The sequence below is a fragment of the Salvelinus fontinalis genome, unplaced genomic scaffold (genome assembly GCF_029448725.1).
Source record: "Salvelinus fontinalis isolate EN_2023a unplaced genomic scaffold, ASM2944872v1 scaffold_0990, whole genome shotgun sequence".
Lineage (NCBI taxonomy): Eukaryota > Metazoa > Chordata > Actinopteri > Salmoniformes > Salmonidae > Salvelinus > Salvelinus fontinalis.
The window spans coordinates 33271-53895 of NW_026601199.1; the positions used below are offsets into that span (position 1 = coordinate 33271).

At 44.2% G+C, this 20625-nt stretch overlaps 1 protein-coding gene across 2 annotated transcripts; it reads left to right on the forward strand.

Moving 5' to 3' along the window:
- The first annotated feature begins 1187 nt into the window (after positions 1–1187).
- On the forward strand, positions 1188–13563 carry LOC129848117 (intraflagellar transport protein 27 homolog). Of its 2 annotated transcripts, XM_055915584.1 has the most exons (7): positions 1188–1322; positions 1875–1954; positions 12111–12170; positions 12308–12367; positions 12498–12615; positions 12751–12860; positions 13020–13561. In XM_055915584.1, the coding sequence occupies exons 1-7, from the start codon at positions 1289–1291 to the stop codon at positions 13116–13118; spliced, it is 561 nt and encodes a 186-aa protein (XP_055771559.1). In that variant the 5' UTR covers positions 1188–1288; the 3' UTR covers positions 13119–13561. The 2 variants fall into 2 exon arrangements, with proteins under 2 accessions (XP_055771559.1, XP_055771560.1); XM_055915585.1 differs by lacking the exon at positions 12111–12170 and having other exon boundaries at positions 13020–13563.
- Positions 13564–20625: the final 7062 nt, after the last annotated feature.

A 20625-nucleotide genomic window follows, 5' to 3' on the forward strand; every position in this document is an offset into this window, starting at 1 on the left:
TCCCCGCTTCGTGTTTGTTGCTGTCTATCTGCCTGTGTTGTGTTGTGATTTTCTCTCTCTCCCTCTCTCTCTCTCTCTCTCTCAATTCAATTCAAGGGCTTTATTGGAATGGGAAACATATGTTAACATTGCCAAAGCGAGTGAAGTAGATAATAAACAAAAGTGAAATACACAATAAAATGAACAGTAAACATTACACTCACAGAAGTTCCAAAAGAATAAAGACATGACAAATGTCATATTATGTATATATACAGTGTTGTAACGATGTGCTAATAGTTAAAGTACAAAAGGGGAAATAAATAAACAAAAATATGGGTTGTATTTTCAATGTGTTCGTTCTTCATTGGTTGCCCTTTTCTCGTGAACAACAGGTCACAAATCTTGCTACTCACTCACAGAAGTTCCAAAAGAATAAAGACATTTCAAATGTCATATTATGTGTAAATATACAGTGTTGTTACAATCTCTCTATTCCCTAATGCCGTGGTGAAGAACTAGAGAGAGAGAGAAGGAATTTGTAGACATTTGTAGAAATGTGTCCGTGCGCGTAACCCCGTTCTACAACCGATCCTCACAGTGTTACGCGCCTCTGCTCAACACATCACTACGGCCCATTGGAGAGTCAATGTGCAGGTCGTTTGTCATAGCCGGAAAAGAGAGAGAGGAGAGAAAACTGAGTTGAGGGGGAAGACTTACATAGACTTTGGCTGTCTAATTTTCGCTTCTAATAACCTTAGGACACAACAGGGATGGCATTTAGGAGATATAATTTAGGCCTACTTACTATAGAACATTACGATAGAAATGATGGCCTGTCAAGCATTGCATGTTTTATAGATATGAATCTACCTGTGTGCATTCAAATTATGTTGATTAGCTATTCTAAAAGATGGGATGCGTTGAACTGAAAATATCACTGAGGCAGTACATAAAACAATTCTTAATGCCTTACTGGCTCTAACACGGGAGTAAAATTCAGTAGGCTAATTGCTAGAATAATAGTCTACACAGTCAATGAACGCTTCCATCTAGCGGTAATTAAGGGAACAGTCACGTTAGGCTCAGGTTGACGTCAACGCTCTTACGTTGACACAGCTGGCCAATGACAGCGCAGAAATTGATACGCGCTTGTTGGTTGGATCGGTGATAGCGTTTCTGCTCAGGTTGCTAGGAAACCTGTCGTGTCCATATTGCCGAGGCGGAAGGAAGATTCTGTAGTGTAAAATAAAAAACACAAAGCACTTTTGAACATTTTGCTAATATATTTATTTGTTTGTACGCTGCCATGGTGAAATTAAGAGCAAGGTGCCTTCTTGTAGGTAAGATTTAGAAATGTATGCTAAATGCTAAGAAGTTGATTTGGGAATGACAACGTCTGTACTGTAAAGAAAGTAACAGTTAGCTGAGAGTTAGGCTAGCTTGCAAAACGTTGGATAGGACAGAGTAGCTAAGTTAGAAAAGGACCTAGATAGCTAACAGTTTTACACGCATTTGCAAGTTACCTAACTCTAGGATTACACGTTTGAGTAGGGTAACATGGAAGAGACGTATGTATTCTATCAATTCGATTTCAATTCAAGGGGCTTTATTGTCATGGGAAACATGTTTACATTCCCAAAGCAAGGGAAATAGATAACAAACAAAAGTTAAATAAACAATAAAACATTTACAGTAAACATTACACGTATAAAAGTTCCACAAGAATAAAGACATTTCAAATGTCATATTATGTCTATGTACAGTGTTGAAATGATGTAAAAATAGTTGAAGTACAAAAGGGAAAATAAATAAACATAAAAATAGGTTGTATTTACAATGGTGTTTGTTAATCTCTCTCTCTCTCTCTGTTGCGCCACCCTTCCCCTCTTCAGGAGATGCAGCAGTGGGGAAAAGTGCTCTCTCTCAGATGTTCCGTAGTGATGGAGCACACTTCCAGAAGAACTACAGTATGGTGAGAAAATAACTTTGAGACACACACACACACACACTGGTCTCTCTCTAGCCTGGTCTCCCAGATCTGTTTGTTTGTGCTCTTGCCAACTCAGATTCTTCACTTAAAATGTAAAAAAAAACATTGATTTCAAAGTTTAACAAATCATACAACTCTGCCCACGGACTACTTATGCACTGAACATTTTACCAAAACACATTTAATGGAAGAACTGTGTTGATATTCCAAAAACTCTGTTAAATATCTGCTCAGAATTAAGATTCAACGATGTCTGCAGTAATCATGTCAGCTACGACATGACTCATTGACCGCACACACTGCATAACAACAACGCACTGGTGTGAGTGTGTGTTGTTGTGACACACCGGTCTAAGTGAACAGAGACAAATCAAATCACATGTTATTTGTCACATGCACCGAATACAACTTTTGTAGACTTTACTGTGAAATGCTCTTCCCAATGATGCAGAGTAAAAAAAAATATGAAATGCAAAATAAAAATAATAGTAACACAAGGAGCAAAATCCACAACAATGGAGCTCTAGGGAGTATTAGTACCAGATCAATGTGCAGAGGTACCAGGTATTTGAGGTAGATACAGTTGAAGTCGGAAGTTTATATACACCTTAGCCAAATACATTTAAACTCAGTTTTTCACAATTCCTAAAATGTAATCCTTGTAAAAAATTCCCTGTCTTAGGTCAGTTAGGATCACCACTTTATTTAAAAAATGTGAAATGTCAGAATAATAGTAGAGAGAATGATTTATTTCAGCTTTTATTTCTTTCATCACATTCCCAGGGGGTCAGAAGTTTACATACACTCAATTAGTATTTGGTAGCATTGCCTTTACATTGTTTAACTTGGGTCAAACGTTTCAGGTAGCCTTCCACAAGCTTCCCACAGTAAGTTGGGTGAATTTTGGCCCATTCCTCCTGACAGAGCTGGTGTAACCGAGTCAGGTTTGTAGGCCTCCTTGCTCGCACACACTTTTTCAGTTCTGCCCACACAATGGGATTGAGGTCAGGTCTTTGTGATGGCCACTCCAATACCTTGACTTTGTTGTCCTTAAGCCATTTTGCCACAACTTTGGAAGTATGCTTGGGGTCATTGTCCATTTGGAAGACCCATTTGCGACTAAGCTTTAACTTCCTGACTGATGTCTTGAGATGTTGCTTCAATATATCCACATCATTTTCCTACCTCATGATGCCATCTATTTTGTGATGTGCACCAGTCCCTCCTGCAGCAAAGCACCCCCACAACATGATGCTGGCACCCCAGTGCTTCACGGTTGGGATGGTGTTTTTCAGCTTGCAAGCCTCCCCCTTTTTCCTCCAAACATAACGATGGTCATTATGGCCAAACAGTTCTATTTTTGTTTCATCAGACCAGAGGACATTTCTCCAAAAAGTACAATCTTTGTCCCCATGTGCAGTTGCAAACCAGTGAGGAGTTCCTACACTGGACAAGTTGTTACAGCTGTTGATAAGTCATTGTAATAATCTGACAATGTTTTTCATGTCATTACATTAAGATATAAGGGTGGATCATAGCTATACAATTCACGAGTTGATTTAAAACCTATGTTTAACCCTTTCTCATGGTTGTTGTCTTGATGGATTTGTCCAAAATCGTGTGACATAAAACATTAAGTTTCTGTCCTTGCATTTATGGGAGTCTTAAGTTGTCGTTATATCATGTATTAACCATTAATCAGTTAAATTAGACATTGAACTTGAACCCTGTAAGAGTCCTGGATCTAGCTGTCAAACTGTTTTTTGTACAGAGATCTCCGAAATGCACTGCAACTACATAATATTTTGTGTCTCCTTATGCTACAGGGTGAAAACAGTTTTCATGGGCTCACAAATCCCAAATAGAATGCTTCTAACTGAAAGAATAATCCTACCTTGATACTTCAAACCTAAATTGATGCTGTCATTAACACGGTTCTTCAATAATTATGTAAAGTACTTGTTGGATGCGCATTTGGTGTCGAGCTGTTTAATTACGCCGTGATCATTTCACACATCATCATCTGTTCCAGGAAGGAATATTCGGAATGACATTCAAGTGATGAACAGCTGCTGTGAAAGCGCATGCCATGCTACAACAGCCCAAATGGTGAAAAAAAGGTGTTCCTGAGAAATGTCCAGAATGTTTTGGTGTCTCGTTCCTTACTCCGGTGAAGACCGGTGTGTCTGGATTCACATTGGATCTATTATCCCTAGCGAATCAATGTTGATCCTCTGTTGTAGTCTTGTAGTCTGCTTGATTTACAGCAGGGTCTCGTTAGATTTAACAGAGAAGGCATCAAGGTAATGAGTTCATGTTTTCGTGCCTCGAACTGGACCCTTACTGTGCCTAATTGTGTAGGATAGGTGATTGCGCAACACCCAACTAATTCCTATGAATTATTCTGGATATAATGACAACAAATGACATAGCCTAGTGGGCTTATTCACAATATGAGCTCGTAATGACATAACATGACAAATGCATTTCGGTTTCCATGTTACACCTGCAATTTTAAATAATACAAGGGGTTTGAAGTAGTTGAACTTGGAGCTCAGAAATGAATAATATCTAATGCTGGCTTCAACTTGGCTTTCCAAACCAATCCTTCCATCACAAAAGGAACCTGGCTGTTGGGAGCATGGTCATTCTAAAAACAGAGATGGTGAGGTTAATGTTACCGCCATTCATGGCTTTATTATCTGTGCCTGCGTAGGCCACATAGTCTACAGAAACATCACCATGCATACATCCTATTTATTTAGTCAGCACAGATTATTCTCACACATTTTAGAATATAATAATAATTACAAAATCAATGCATTGGCAAGGCCTAAAAAACGTATTATTCTTAAAGTGGTAATGGCATACTTCTTTTGACACTTTTTGCATGCTTTTTTTTGGGGTGGGCTGTTTGTTTGGGGTGGGCTGTGTGTGTGTGGGAGGGGGGGCTCTATATTAAGCCCTATATGTACATAAATCAAAATTATTGCATTTGAGTAATTTAGCAGACACTCTTATCCAGAGCGACTTACAGGAACAATTAGGTTTAAGTTCCTTGCTCAAGGGCACATCGGCAGATTTTTCCTCTAGTCGGCTCGGGGATTCAAACCAGCAACCTTTCAGTTACTGGCCCAATGCTCTTATCCACTAGGCTACCTGCCGCACAATTGTTTAACACTGAAGTCCTTGAAAATTACAATGAAGTGCTTGAAAAAGTCCCTAAAAGTAGTTGAATTTGACTTTCCAATGTCTGTATGAACCTTGCTTAAAGGATGAATAGTCCTAGGCCTATGTTGTTGTAAGTGGACGTATGGGCCAATTTGCATATATTCCTCTAAGTACACATGTGGAACTGCATAAAAATTATTACAATTTTTGTTTCAAACCATTTTGAAATGTTGATCCCAATGTCACACATTGCATTCCATTATTTATAGAAATACTCATATACAGTATAGTAGTGTGCATAAAGTCAGTGCAGATAGTCTGGGTAACCATTAAATGAACTATTTTGTGGTCTGATGTCTATTTAGCAGTCTTATGGCATGGGGTTGGAAGCTGTAGCCGATTCTCAGGTACCATTTGCCGGACAGTGGCAGATTGAACAGTCTATGGCATGGGGTTAGAAGCTGTAGCCGATTCTCAGGTGCCATTTGCCGGACAGTGGCAGATTGAACAGTCTATGGCATGGGGTTAGAAGCTGTAGCCGATTCTCCGGTACCATTTGCCGGACAGTGGCAGATTGAACAGTCTATGGCATGGGTGGTTGAAGTCTGACAATTTTCCGGGCCTTTCTCTGACACTGCCTGATATAGAGGTCCTGGATGGCAGGGAGCTTGGCCCCAGTGATGTACTGGGCTGTTCGCACCACCCTCTGTAGTGATTTGCGTTCGAGGTCGCTGCATTTGCCATACCAAGCGGTAATGCAGCCAGTCAAGATGCTCTCAATGGTGTAGCTGTATAACTTTTTGAGGATCTGAGGGCTCATGCCAAATCTTTTCTGCCTCCTGAAGGGGAAGATGCACTGTCATGGCCTCTTCACGACTGTGTGGAACATGATAATTCATTAGTGATGTGGACGCTAAGAAACGTGAATCTCTCAAGCTGCTCCACTACAGCTCCGTCAGAGTGGAGAGATCACTTTGGGGAGCATTATTATGATACAACACACACACACACCACACACACACACACACACACACACACACACACACACACACACACACACACACACACACACACACACACACACACACACACACACACACACACACAGCATGTGAATGTTACCCAAACTCCAGACTCCAACTAACTGGGTTCATTCTGTTGGACTAAAGGTTATAGACAGACAGGAAGCAGCATCCGGTCCGCAACCATTCCATTCTCCTCACGTTCTCTTCCTCTCAAATGTCAGACGGCCTGTTAGGTTACCTACCGACCAATCTGTTCCGCTATATATTCCGGACAGGCTCTCTCACTCACTCACACTCACTCACTCACTCACTCACTCACTCACTCACTCACTCACTCACTCACTCACTCACTCACTCACTCACTCACTCACTCACTCACTCACTCACTCACTCACTCACTCACTCACTCACTCACTCACTCACTCACACACACACACACACACACACACACACACACACACACACACACACACACACACACACACACACACACACACACACACACACACACACACACACACACACACAACCAACATTTCTGTATTCTGTACAGGCTCTCATTGACATTCCACTGAGAGAGAGCCTTCCCAATTCCCATGATGCATCACATCAGCTCATTACCCCGTCTCCGTATTAGCTGGTTGGAATATCGCTGAGGAAGACTGTGTGAGCGTGCGTGCGCAGTTGGCTGCAGTCTTTTGTGTGTGTGTGTGTGTGTGTGTGGCATTGAGCTGCAGTCTTTTGTGTGTGTGTGTGTGTGTGGCGGTGGGCTGCAGTCTTTTGTGTGTGTGTGTGGCGGTGGGCTGCAGTCTTTTGTGTGTGTGTGTGGCAGTGGGCTGCAGTCTTTTGTGTGTGTGTGTGGCATTGAGCTGCAGTCTTTTGTGTGTGTGTGTGGCAGTGGGCTGCAGTCTTGCACACAAATCAAATTGTATTGGTAACATGCACATATGTAGCAGATGTTATTGCGGGTGTAGAGAAATGCTTATGTTCCTAGCTCCAACAGTGAAGTAATATCTGACAGTATAAAACAATACACACAATCTAAAGTAAAATAATGTAATTAAGAAATATAGAAATATTAGGATGAGCAATGCCAGAGTCCGGAATATAAATATAGATGTATATGATGGGATGTATAGACATGGACAGTATCTCAATAGAATATGTTGTATATATGTAGAATATGTAGGATAGAATATGTCGTATATACAGTTGAAGTCGGAAGTTTACATACATCTTAGCCAAATACATTTAAACTCAGTTTCACAATTCCTGACATTTAATCAGAGTAAAAATTCCCTGTCTTAGTTCAGTTAGGATCACCACTTTTTTAAGAATGTGAAATGTCAGAATAATAGTTGAGAGAATGATTTATTTCAGCTTTTATTTCTTTCATCAAATTCCCAGTGGATCAGAAGTTTACATACACTCAATTAGTATTTGGTAGCATTGGCTTTAAATTGTTTAACTTGGGTAAAATGTTTTGGGTAGCCTTCCACAAGCTTCCCACAATAAGTTGGGTGAATTTTGGCCCATTCCTCCTGACAGAGCTGGTGTAACTGAGTCAGGTTTGTAGGCCTCCTTGTTCGCACACGCATTTTCATTTCTGCCAACAAATTTTCTATGGGATTGAGGTCAGGGCTTTGTGATGGCCATTCCAATACCTTGACTTTGTTGTCCTTAAGCCATTTTGCCACAACTTTGGAAGCATGCTTGTCCATTTGGAAGACCCATTTGCGACTAAGCTTTAACTTCCTGACTGATGTCTTGAGATGTTGCTTCAATATATCAACATAATTTTCCTACCTCGTGATGAGTATAGATACCGTAATATAAAGTTACTCAAGTAAAAGTGAAAGTCACCCAGTAAAATTCTACTTGAGTAAAAGTCAAAAAAGATTTGGTATAAATATACTTAAGTATCAAAAGTAAATGTAATTGCTAAAATATACTTAAGTATCAAAAGTAGAAGTAAAAGTATGAATGATTTAAAAATCCTTATAATAAGCAATGCAGACGGCACCATTATCTTTTTTTTTAAATGTACGGATAGCCAGGTGCACCCTCCAACACTCAGACATTATTTACAGATAGCCAGGTGCTCCCTCCAACACTCAGACATTATTTACAGATAGTCAGGTGCTTCCTCCAACACTCAGACATTATTTACAGATAGCCAGGTGCTCCCTCCAACACTCAGACATTATTTACAGATAGCCAGGTGCTCCCTCCAACACTCAGACATTATTTACAGATAGTCAGGTGCTCAGTCCAACACTCAGACATTATTTACAGATAGCCAGGTGCTCAGTCCAACACTCAGACATTATTTACAGATAGTCAGGTGCTCAGTCCAACACTCAGACATTATTTACAGATAGTCAGGTGCACCCTCCAACACTCAGACATTATTTACAGATAGTCAGGTGCTCAGTCCAACACTCAGACATTATTTACAGATAGTCAGGTGCTCAGTCCAACACTCAGACATTATTTACAGATAGTCAGGTGCTCAGTCCAACACTCAGACATTATTTACAGATAGTCAGGTGCACCCTCCAACACTCAGACATTATTTACAGATAGTCAGGGTCACACTCCAACACTCAGACATTATTTACAGATAGTCGGGTGCTCAGTCCAACACTCAGACATTATTTACAGATAGCCAGGTGCTCAGTCCAACACTCAGACATTATTTACAGATAGTCAGGTGCTCAGTCCAACACTCAGACATTATTTACAGATAGTCAGGTGCTCCCTCCAACACTCAGACATTATTTACAGATAGTCAGGTGCTCCCTCCAACACTCAGACATTATTTACAGATAGTCAGGTGCTCAGTCCAACACTCAGACATTATTTACAGATAGTCAGGTGCTCCCTCCAACACTCAGACATTATTTACAGATAGCCAGGTGCTCAGTCCAACACTCAGACATTATTTACAAAATATGCATTTGTGTTTAGTGAGTCCGCCAGACCATAAGCAGTAGGGATTACCACGTGTTCTCTTGATAAGTGCGTGAATTTCACAATTATCCGGTCCTGCTAAGCATTCAAAATGTAACAATTACTTTTGGTTGTCAGGGAAAATGTATGGAGTTAAGTACAATATTTTCTATAGGAATGTAGTGAAGTAAAAGTTGTCAAAAATATAAATAGTAAAGTACATATACCCCAAAAAACGACTTAATTAGTACTTTAAAGTATTTTTACTTAAGTACTTTACACCACTGGTGTTTGGTCCAAATGGCACCCTATTCCCTATCTACCCCATAAGGCTTTGGTCAAAAATAGTGCACTATTTAGGGAATAGGGTGCAATTTGGAAAGGAATTTCAGTGATTATAATATATATAATATAGAACAATATATGCCATTTAGTAGACACTTTTATCCAAAGCGACTTACAGTCATAAGTGCATATATTTTACGTATGGGTGGTCCCGGGAATCGAACCCACTACCCTGCTGTTGCAAGTGCCATGCTAGTACCAACTGAGCTACAAAGGACCAAATGAAAATACCACTTTCCTTTCTTCTTCAAGGTTATCACAGATATAGAACTGGATAGGTATCATGTGTCAAAGTACACACACACACCAGGGCTGCACTATATGGGAGGAAAAAAATAATTAGGATTTTTCTTTTTACTAAGTATTACGATTAGGACTTGATGTGCAATACAGTGCCTTGCAAAAGTATTCATCCCCCTTGGCGTTTTTCCTATTTTGTTCCATTACAACCTATAATTTGAATGGATTTTTCTTTGGATTTCATGTAATGGACATACACAACATAGCCCAAATTGGTGAAGTGAAATGGAAAAAAATACTTGTTTCAAAAAAAAAGAAAATTTAATGGAAAAGTGGTGCATGCATATGTATTCACCCCCTTTGCTATGAAGCCCTTAAATAAGATCTGGTGCAACCAATTACCTTCATAAGTCACATAATTAGTTAAATAAAGTCCACCTGTGTGCAATCTAAGTGTCACATGATCTGTCACATGATCTCAGTATATATACACCTGTTCTGAAAGGCAACCAGAGTCTACAACACCACTAAGCAAGGGGCACCTTCAAGCAAGCGGCACCATGAAGACCAAGTTGCTCTCCAAACAGGTCAGGGACAAAGTTGTGGAGAAGTACAGATCAGGGTTGGGTTATAAAAAAATATCTGAAACTTTGAACATCCCACGGAGCAGCATTAAATCCATTATTAGAAAATGGAAAGAAGATGGGACCACAACAAACCTGCCAAGAGAGGGCCGCCCACCAAAACTCACGGACCAGGCAAGGAGGGCATTAATCAGAGAGGCAACAAAGAGACAAAGATAACCCTGAAGGAGCTGCAAAGCTCCACTGCGGAGATTGGAGTATCTGTCCATAGGACAGAGCTGGGCTTTACGGAAGAGTGGCCAGAAAAAAGCCATTGCTTAAAGAAAATAATAAGCAAACATGTTTGGTGTTCGCCAAAAGGCATGTGGGAGACTCCCCAAACATATGGAAGAAGGTACTCTGGTCGGATGAGACTAAAATTGAGCTTTTTGGCCATCAAGGAAAACGCTATGTCTGGCGCAGACCCAACACCTCTCATCACCCCGAGAACACCATCCCCACAGTGAAGCATGGTGGAGGCAGCATCATGCTGTGGGGATGTTTTTCATCGTCAGGGACTGGGAAACTGGTCAGAATTGAAGGAATGATGGATGGTGCTAAGTACAGAGAAATTCTTGAGAGAAACCTGTTTCAGTCTTCCAGAGATTTGAGACTGGGTCATAGATTCACCTTCCAGCAGGACAATGGCCCTAAGCATGCTTCTAAAGCAACACTCAAGTGGTTTAAGGGGAAACATTTAAATGTCTTGGAATGGCCTAGTCAAAGCCCAGACCTGAATCCAATTGAGAATATGTGGTATGACTTAAGGATTGCTGTACACCATTGGAACCCATCCAACTTGATGGAGCTGGAGCAGTTTTGCCTTGAAGAATGGGCAGAAATCCCAGTGGCTAGATGTGCCAAGCTTATACAGACATACCCCAAGAGACTTGCAGGTGTAATTGCTGCAAAAGGTGGCTCTACAATGTATTGACTTTGGGGGGGTGAATAGTTATGCACGCTCAAGTTGTTTTGTATTATTTGTTGTTTGTTTCACAATAAATAATATTTTGCATCTTCAAAGTGGCAGGCGTGTTGTGAAAATCAAATTATATAAACCTCCAAAAAATCAATTTTAATTGCAGGTTGTAATGGCAACAAAATAGGAAAAATGCCAAGGAGGTGAATACTTTCGCAAGCCACTGTATAAATCAAAACACTTGGGTGGACTGTTGGGATCCTAGAAATAGAATGATTTATATTAAGAAGAAAAGTGGAAAGCAGCATCGTTCTTGTTTGGAACAATCTGTTGACTGGATTTGACCCAACAGAACAGAATGCAAATGTATAGTGAATCTAACAGCGAGGAGGAGGAGCGGTGCTGCTTGAGTGACAAGGGCGGGGCTTGTTGTGTGTAGGAAGCAAGCGGAGAAAAAACCCCGTAAACTATAAGATTAGGGCAGTGTGCAGCCTTAAAACACACCCTTCCTCCTCCTCCTGTGTCTAAGTAGGAAGGAAGCCTTTCTCCTATCTTATGCTGTTAGATCTCTGTTCTAGATCTTTCATTGGAAACACACAAACAGAGTTCAAAGTGTTTGAATCAAATCAACGTATTGTAGCCTCTAACATTTTGTTATGAAAGAGTCTGGTTTGTGACAGTTGGGTTTTGGTTGATGTGTGGTTGTGTTATGAAGTTTGGGTTTAGGTTGTTGTGTGGTTATTTTACGATGGTTCCGTTGTGGTTGTGTGATGATGGCTGGTTGTAGGTTATTGCGTGATGATGGTTGGATTTAGGTTGTGCTGTGCCTGTTGTGTGATGGTTGGGCTTTGGTTGTTTTCTAGACGGCTGGAGTGGAACTGGTTGTGAAGTCAGTGAACATCCCAGAGACCAGCGACAGTGTGGTGAGTACACACTCCCTAGACGGACTCCCACGCTCCCTCTATATTGGCTAGAAGCTTTTTACAGAAGCCAACAATCTGGAGTTCTTTCATACTGAAAATAACTTTGTGATGATTGACAGTATTTCTCTCCCTCTCAGGAACTGTACATCTTTGACTCTGCCGGGAGGGAAACCTTTGTTGAAGCATGTGAGAAGTTGGTGAGGCCCACTACGTATCTCGTCTTCAAAGTTACAAAGGATTCACTACTTTCCCTCATCCCTCTCTCTTCACATCTCTCTTCCCTCTCTCATCCCTCTCTCTCCCATCCCTCCCTCTATCCCTCTACAGTGGGGCCAGCCGTCTGTGTTGTGTCTGGTGTTTGACGTGAGCAGTGAGCTGTCATTCAGTAGCTGTGGCCGCTGGCTGGAGAGGGTCAGGGCCCACTGCCAGGGTCTGCACATCCCAGGTACCACACACCTCAGCTCTGACCCCCTGTATCTGGAGGTGCTTGATCTTAGTGCTCTTTGTGTGTGTGTGTGTGTGTGTGTGTGTGCGTGTGTGTATTATCAACTTTGTGTGTGTGTGTTGTTGTGACGTTCAGGTGTGTTGGTGGGTAACAAGTCGGACCTGTCCTCGCGGAGGGAGGTGGAGACCTCGGTGGCCCAGGAGTGGGCCCAAAGCCAGGGGCTGCAGTACCACGAGACGTCCGCTGTGAGTGCACCCACACCTGGACACAACAGACAAGCTCATAGGCTTCTGGAGCCAAAGTGCCAACACCAAGTCCAAAAATAGTATACCCTCTAACAAAGCGATGATTAAAATGTTTCTCATTCTGTGTGTATGTGTGTGTGCATGGCATCTGTATTGCAGAAGGAGATGGAGAACTGTGAAGCTCCCTTTCTGAGTCTAGCCCAGCTGTTCCACGCTCTCTACCAAGACAGACTACAGACCATACAGAACCTGGCCTAACATTCTAGAACCTGGCCTAACATTCTAGAATCTGGCCTGACAATCTTGAACCTGAACATTCTAGAACCTGGCCTGACAATCTTGAACCTGAACATTCTAGAATCTGGCCTAACATTCTAGAATCTGACCTGACAATATTGAACCTGAACATTGTAGAATCTGGCCTACCATTGTAGAACCTGCACAATCTGGCCTAACACATATACATATCTATTACATTGTATATATTCTGTTTCTATGGCCTATAGAAAGGATATATGGATTATATTTCTATGGATTCTAAGACCTGGCCCAATGTTCTATAACTTGGCCCAACACTCCCTAAGTGAAAAATACTGCCTCTGACAGTGACAAATCCACCTTACATTGGGGTGGAGATTAAGATGAAACTGTTATCTATTTACTACAATAATGAATGTTATGTATATTCTTCACGTTCTCTGAGTTATGCAGGAGAACATGATAACTTGTATTAAAGTTTGTGATTTCTGTACAGTTTTCTGATTGCTAGAGTTTTGCATATGAGGGACCTTTCCATCCCTCTCTCCCTCCATCACCCACTCTCTCTCTCCTTTACTCTCTCCTCTCCATCCCCCTTTCTGTCCATCAATCCCACTCTCTCTGTCTCTCTCCACCCCCCGCCCCTCCTCTCTCCATCACCCACTCTCTCTCTCCTTTACTCTCTCCTCTCCATCCCCCTTTCTGTCCATCAATCCCACTTTCTCTGTCTCTCTCCACCCCCCGCCCCTCCTCTCTCCATCACCCACTCTCTCTCTCCTTTACTCTCTCCTCTCCATCCCCCTTTCTGTCCATCAATCCCACTCTCTCTGTCTCTCTCCACCCCCCGCCCCTCCTCTCTCCATCACCCACTCTCTCTCTCCTTTACTCTCTCCTCCCATCCCCCTTTCTGTCCATCAATCCCACTCTCTCTGTCTCTCTCCACCCCCCGCCCCTCCTCTCTCCATCACCCACTCTCTCTCTCCTTTACTCTCTCCTCCCCATCCCCCTTTCTGTCCATCAATCCCACTCTCTCTGTCTCTCTCCACCCCCCGCCCCTCCTCTCTCCATCACCCACTCTCTCTCCTTTACTCTCTCCTCCCATCCCCCTTTCTGTCCATCAATCCCACTCTCTCTGTCTCTCTCCACCCCCCGCCCCTCCTCTCTCCATCTGTCTCTGTTTCTCCATTTGCAGCTGGAGACCTTCACATCATTTCCATCATTTCCAAACCCGTTTGTTGTTTATTCGTTAACAACCCTGTAATTACTGTTTTAATGACCCTCCTCTCATTGTAACGGGGTCAGACCCACTGCCTATTATAGCCTCTCATGTCTAACACACACACACACACACACACACACACACACACACACTATGCTACGAGGCCTCTATTGAACTAGGCTGTCCGTCCGCCTCAAAGCCACTCGTTTATGGTGATTGAATCTCATATTATGCCCCGCATTAAAATAGACTGCTGCCTTGGAATTCTGTTCCCATAACTACTGAGAGTATAATGACATGTTGAGGGTTGTTAGTTATGACACTGTTATGGTAACTGTTGTTTTAATACAGTGTGTGGGTTTATGGTTTAGTCTTTAATGTTAAATATGTGGTTAATCTGTAGCTAGCTATGCAATCTTAAATATAATTACATTTAATAGATGCAATCTTAAATATATGATAAATATTGATTGGTTTTCTAGTGTAAAATAGAGAGCCATGATGAGTTGGGGGGGATGATTTAAGTAGTCGGTTCTACACATTGACAGACAGTTGTTGAAATTGAGGTCAAACCAATGTCCTTGCTTTGTAAATGTGTGTGTATATGTGTGTGAGAGAGAGAGATTGGATATTGGTTCTGGCATGGGGTAGAGTTTGGCTGCGTTGTGCCCAGTCTGGCTTGGTGTGTGTGTGTGTGTGTGTGTTGGCATGATGTGTGCGTAAACCAGGGTGCCTGACTGAGACAGACTGGCCTAGCAGGGTGGAGGGGGACCCCTCACCACAGAAGTCTGGCATGGAGAGACAGGGGGGAGCCATGAATACACACACACACACACACAGGTTTAGTGGAAGGGCACCGTCTGGGACAAGGAGTTTCCTGACAAACACACACAGTCTCCATCCATCTGTCATCAGCAGGACACAGCCAGGGAGGTGTGTGTACCACACTCACTAGGACGAAGGACACCTGTTACTGCTGTGTGAGTGACTCTATAACATACAGAATAAACATCAGAATCAATATAATAAGCACTTGACTAAAATACTGCAGCAAAAGCATCATCACTTTCCCCAGCGTCCTTCCCAAGCTCTTGTGTCAGCCCCTGAAGATGGAATCCGCAGTAGGGGGAACAGCACCCCTGAAGATGGAATCCGCAGTAGGGGGAACAGCACCCCTGAAGATGGAATCCGCAGTAGGGGGAACAGCACCCCTGAAGATGGAATCCGCAGTAGGGGGAACAGCACCCCTGAAGATGGAATCCGCAGTAGGGGGAACAGCACCCCTGAAGATGGAATCCGCAGTAGGGGGAACAGCGCCCCTGAAGATGGAATCCGCAGTAGGGGGAACAGCGACCCTGAAGATGGAATCCGCAGTAGGGGGAACAGCGCCCCTGAAGATGGAATCCGCAGTAGGGGGAACAGCACCCCTGAAGATGGAATCCGCAGTAGGGGGAACAGCGCCCCTGAAGATGGAATCCGCAGTAGGGGGAACAGCGCCCCTGAAGATGGAATCCGCAGTAGGGGGAACAGCGCCCCTGAAGATGGAATCCGCAGTAGGGGGAACAGCGCCCCTGAAGATGGAATCCGCAGTAGGGGGAACAACGCCCCTGAAGATGGAATCCGCAGTAGGGGGAACAACGCCCCCTGAAGATGGAATCCGCAGTAGGGGGAACAGCCCCCTAAAGATGGAATCCGCAGTAGGGGGAACAGCGACCCTGAAGATGGAATCCGCAGTAGGGGGAACAGCCCCCTGAAGATGGAATCCGCAGTAGGGGGAACAGCACCCCTGAAGATGGAATCCGCAGTAGGGGGAACAGCGCCCCTGAAGATGGAATCCGCAGTAGGGGGAACAGCGCCCCTGAAGATGGAATCCGCAGTAGGGGGAACAGCGCCCCTGAAGATGGAATCCGCAGTAGGGGGAACAGCGCCCCTGAAGATGGAATCCGCAGTAGGGGGAACAGCGCCCCTGAAGATGGAATCCGCAGTAGGGGGAACAGCCCCCTAAAGATGGAATCCGCAGTAGGGGGAACAGCCCCCTAAAGATGGAATCCGCAGTAGGGGGAACAGCCCCCTAAAGATGGAATCCGCAGTAGGGGGAACAGCGCCCCTGAAGATGGAATCCGCAGTAGGGGGAACAACGCCCCTGAAGATGGAATCCGCAGTAGGGGGAACAGCGCCCCTGAAGATGGAATCCGCAGTAGGGGGAACAACGCCCCTGAAGATGGAATCCGCAGTAGGGGGAACAGCGCCCCTGAAGATGGAATCCGCAGTAGGGGGAACAGCGCCCCTGAAGATGGAATCCGCAGTAGGGGGAACAGCCCCCTGAAGATGGAATCCGCAGTAGGGGGAACAGCCCCCTGAAGATGGAATCCGCAGTAGGGGGAACAGCGCCCCTGAAGATGGAATCCGCAGTAGGGGGAACAGCACCCCTGAAGATGGAATCCGCAGTAGGGGGAACAGCGCCCCTGAAGATGGAATCCGCAGTAGGGGGAACAGCGCCCCTGAAGATGGAATCCGCAGTAGGGGGAACAGCGCCCCTGAAGATGGAATCCGCAGTAGGGGGAACAGCACCCCTGAAGATGGAATCCGCAGTAGGGGGAACAGCACCCCTGAAGATGGAATCCGCAGTAGGGGGAACAGCGCCCCTGAAGATGGAATCCGCAGTAGGGGGAACAGCGCCCCTGAAGATGGAATCCGCAGTAGGGGGAACAGCGCCCCTGAAGATGGAATCCGCAGTAGGGGGAACAGCGCCCCTGAAGATGGAATCCGCAGTAGGGGGAACAGCGCCCCTGGCCGCCACAGCACCCTTGTTATGGTTTTTGTTGCGAATTGAGGTGCATCACGCAGCATGTTACAACAAATTCCAGCACATGTTGTGGTCTATCGCACGTGCATTTATGTCAGCGGGGATGAAACCGTTTCCATTGTCTGAAGCAACCTCTTTGTTGTTGTAACACCCAAACAGACGTGGCAGCTTCAACATTGAGGATTCCAGCTTTAAAAGCGGCTTCAAATGACATTTTCATGAGTTTGCGTGTGTATGTGTGTGTGTGTGCGAGCGTAGCAGTGTGTGTGTGAAGCCTATTAGACTAACACCAGTGTGCTACGCTAACCTAGCTACGACACAGACTGCTATTAGACTAACACCAGTGTGCTACGCTAACCTAGCTACGACACAGACTGCTATTAGACTAACACCAGTGTGCTACGCTAACCTAGCTACGACACAGACTGCTATTAGACTAACACCAGTGTGCTACGCTAACCTAGCTACGACACAGACTGCTATTAGACTAACACCAGTGTGCTACGCTAACCTAGCTACGACACAGACTGCTATTAGACTAACACCAGTGTGCTACGCTAACCTAGCTACGACACAGACTGCTATTAGACTAACACCAGTGTGCTACGCTAACCTAGCTACGACACAGACTGCTATTAGACTAACACCAGTGTGCTACGCTAACCTAGCTACGACACAGACTGCTATTAGACTAACACCAGTGTGCTACGCTAACCTAGCTACGACACAGACTGCTATTAGACTAACACCAGTGTGCTACGCTAACCTAGCTACGACACAGACTGCTATTAGACTAACACCAGTGTGCTACGCTAACCTAGCTACGACACAGACTGCTATTAGACTAACACCAGTGTGCTACGCTAACCTAGCTACGACACAGACTGCTATTAGACTAACACCAGTGTGCTACGCTAACCTAGCTACGACACAGACTGCTATTAGACTAACACCAGTGTGCTACGCTAACCTAGCTACGACACAGACTGCTATTTATTCTGCACCTGTCCTCCTCAGAGTGTATGTGCCCAGCCTCAAACCCACAGCACCCCTTTTGACCGGCCACAAGAGGGGGCAAGAGATAGAAGACATTCTGGGAGATGTAAAATATATTCGTAAAGTTTCTCGGAGAAGGAGTGATCAGGTTCCACCTGTTCATATAATTGTATTCATTATGATCTAAAAAGCCAAACTGGTCCTACATCAGCACTCCTACTCTGAGACGCTTGATAAAATACTCACATAGGAGGGCTGATTTGAGATCAGTTTGGCCTTTATATGTCAGCTCAACCGGAAATTTAAATGGCACATTGCCAGGTTTAAATCCACGATCGGACTGAATCCTTGAAGCCAAGGTGATGTTGTTCTGTGGGATAAGGGAGAGACATGGGCTGCGTCCCAAATGCCACTGTATTCCCAGCACACTACATTTGACCAGAGACTTATGGGGGAATGGCCCTAAATAGGGAATAGAGTGTCATTTGGTACTGCAGAAATGATAGGATACAGCAGCTTGCTTGGTCATGGTTGGACAGCAGTGGAGTGGATAGCCCTGGGCTAGATAACATGGCACAACAGGGAACTATGTCTGCCTGCCTGTTTGTATGCATGTCTGTCTTTCGGCCTTTCTGCCTGTCTAAAGTTCCTCCTTCTCTCACCTTTTACCTTCTCTCTTTGTTTCTCATCTCTTTAACGCCTTTCCTCCCTCTCTCCCTCTCCCCCCCCCCCCTTCCATTCCTCCCCCCTCTCTCCCTCCCTCCCCCTTCCTTTCTCTCTCTCCCCATCCCTCTCTCATCCTCCTTCCCTCTATCTCTCTCGCCCTCCCTCCCTTCCCTCTCTCCCCCTCCTTCCTTCTCTCTGTAGGTGGAGGTACGTACTGTTCTATCGCCCCAAACTCTTTGTGACCCACGAAGCTCATTAAGAGGAGCAGGTGAGAGAGGACGGAGCATCTGTTCTAACAGGCAGCACAGTATACTGGTAACACACAGTCACCGCACCTCAACCCACCCAACCAGTACATGCAGCTATCGCCATGTACACACATCAATCACAAGACCTCCACACAGTCTACTCACCCAAACATTACAGCATTTGGTGTTGCTTTCTTGGCATATAATTCATGCTTGGAGTTATGAGTTGAGTTATGTGTTATGAGTGACGACTCATTACCTTCATCAATGAGGTCACAGAAAAGAACAAGATGTACACGAGGACAGTGGTATAACGTGATGAAAGGATTCCACCTCCGAGCCAGAGGAGGGCAGTGTGTGGCTGGCCCATTCTGACTAATACGACGGACCCTCCACTCTCTCTCTCTGTCGATCTCTGTGTCCCTTCTCTCCTTCTCTGTCGATATCCCTGTCCCCTCCACCTCGCTCGCTCTCTCCCTCCCTCTCTTTTTCTCACTTTCTCTCCCCCTTCACTCTCTTGCTCTCTCTCTCTCCTCTTCAGTGATCACACAGCAGCACTGTAGAGAGACATGCCAGACCCTTTGATCACACCACACCAGGGGAGAGAGAGTGGGGGGTAGAGTGTGTCACATACACTAGTGTTCTCCATTCTACTAGAACTCTGACATAATTATCACCACCGATGGAATGGCACAGACAGGAGCAAAGGATGGGATGGATGGATGATGGATGATGGATGGATGGATGGATGGGATGGATGGATGATGGATGGGATGGATGGCTGCATAGAGGAGAAAAGGAGGACAAGAACCACTTGCAAAGAGGATCTATTGTTAAAGATAGACAGATAATTTCAATACCCAGAACCAAATCAGCTACACACACACACACACACACACACACACACACACACACACACACACATACACACACACACACACACACACACACACACACACACACACACACACCAAATCAGCTCCTCGGTTTCAAGCCAGTCACAGGACTAATAGAGAGGACGAGGAAGAGGAGAGGATGAGATGAATTGACATCATCCACAGTGAAAAGAGACGACAGTCAGGACACTAGTTAGAGATCAATATGAACATAGCAGTGACCTACAAGCACACATACTGTACAGCAGACAACACACCATACGTTTTTATTGCATTGATGAAGTGACTGAGCTGTATATGTGTATTCATAGCCGCGGGAAGTAGCTTGGTGGTGGTGGTCTGGGGGTGCTGCGATCTAGACATTTTTGGGGGCCCGCACTACAGATGGCTATATTGGTCCACTAACACAGGACTTGTCAAGGCCCAGTTCACTACTTTTGTGTTGAAAAAATTATTTCTTAAAAAATATATGTATTTAATTATTTATTTATTTTATTCTGTTTTTTCAGGGGGTGCAGTGTCCTCAGTGCCCTTACTTCCCGCGGCTATGTGTGCGTTTTAAAATGATGAAATAAAATTAATTAATTAATCAATCAATCAATAAAGACTTTTGGTTTAGACAAGACAACAACAGAGATTCCAATTGTATCAATCAATCAACCAATCAACAAGCGGT

What these genes read in the sequence shown, in the direction of transcription:
- LOC129848117 (XM_055915584.1), top strand. Translation starts at nt 1,289, where the DNA reads ATGGTGAAATTAAGAGCAAGGTGCCTTCTTGTAG. An exon ending in TTGAAGCATGTGAGAAGTTG is followed by an intron (nt 12,368 to 12,497) that starts GTGAGGCCCACT and finishes ATCCCTCTACAG; the next exon opens with TGGGGCCAGCCGTCTGTGTT. An exon ending in CCAGGGTCTGCACATCCCAG is followed by an intron (nt 12,616 to 12,750) that starts GTACCACACACC and finishes TGTGACGTTCAG; the next exon opens with GTGTGTTGGTGGGTAACAAG.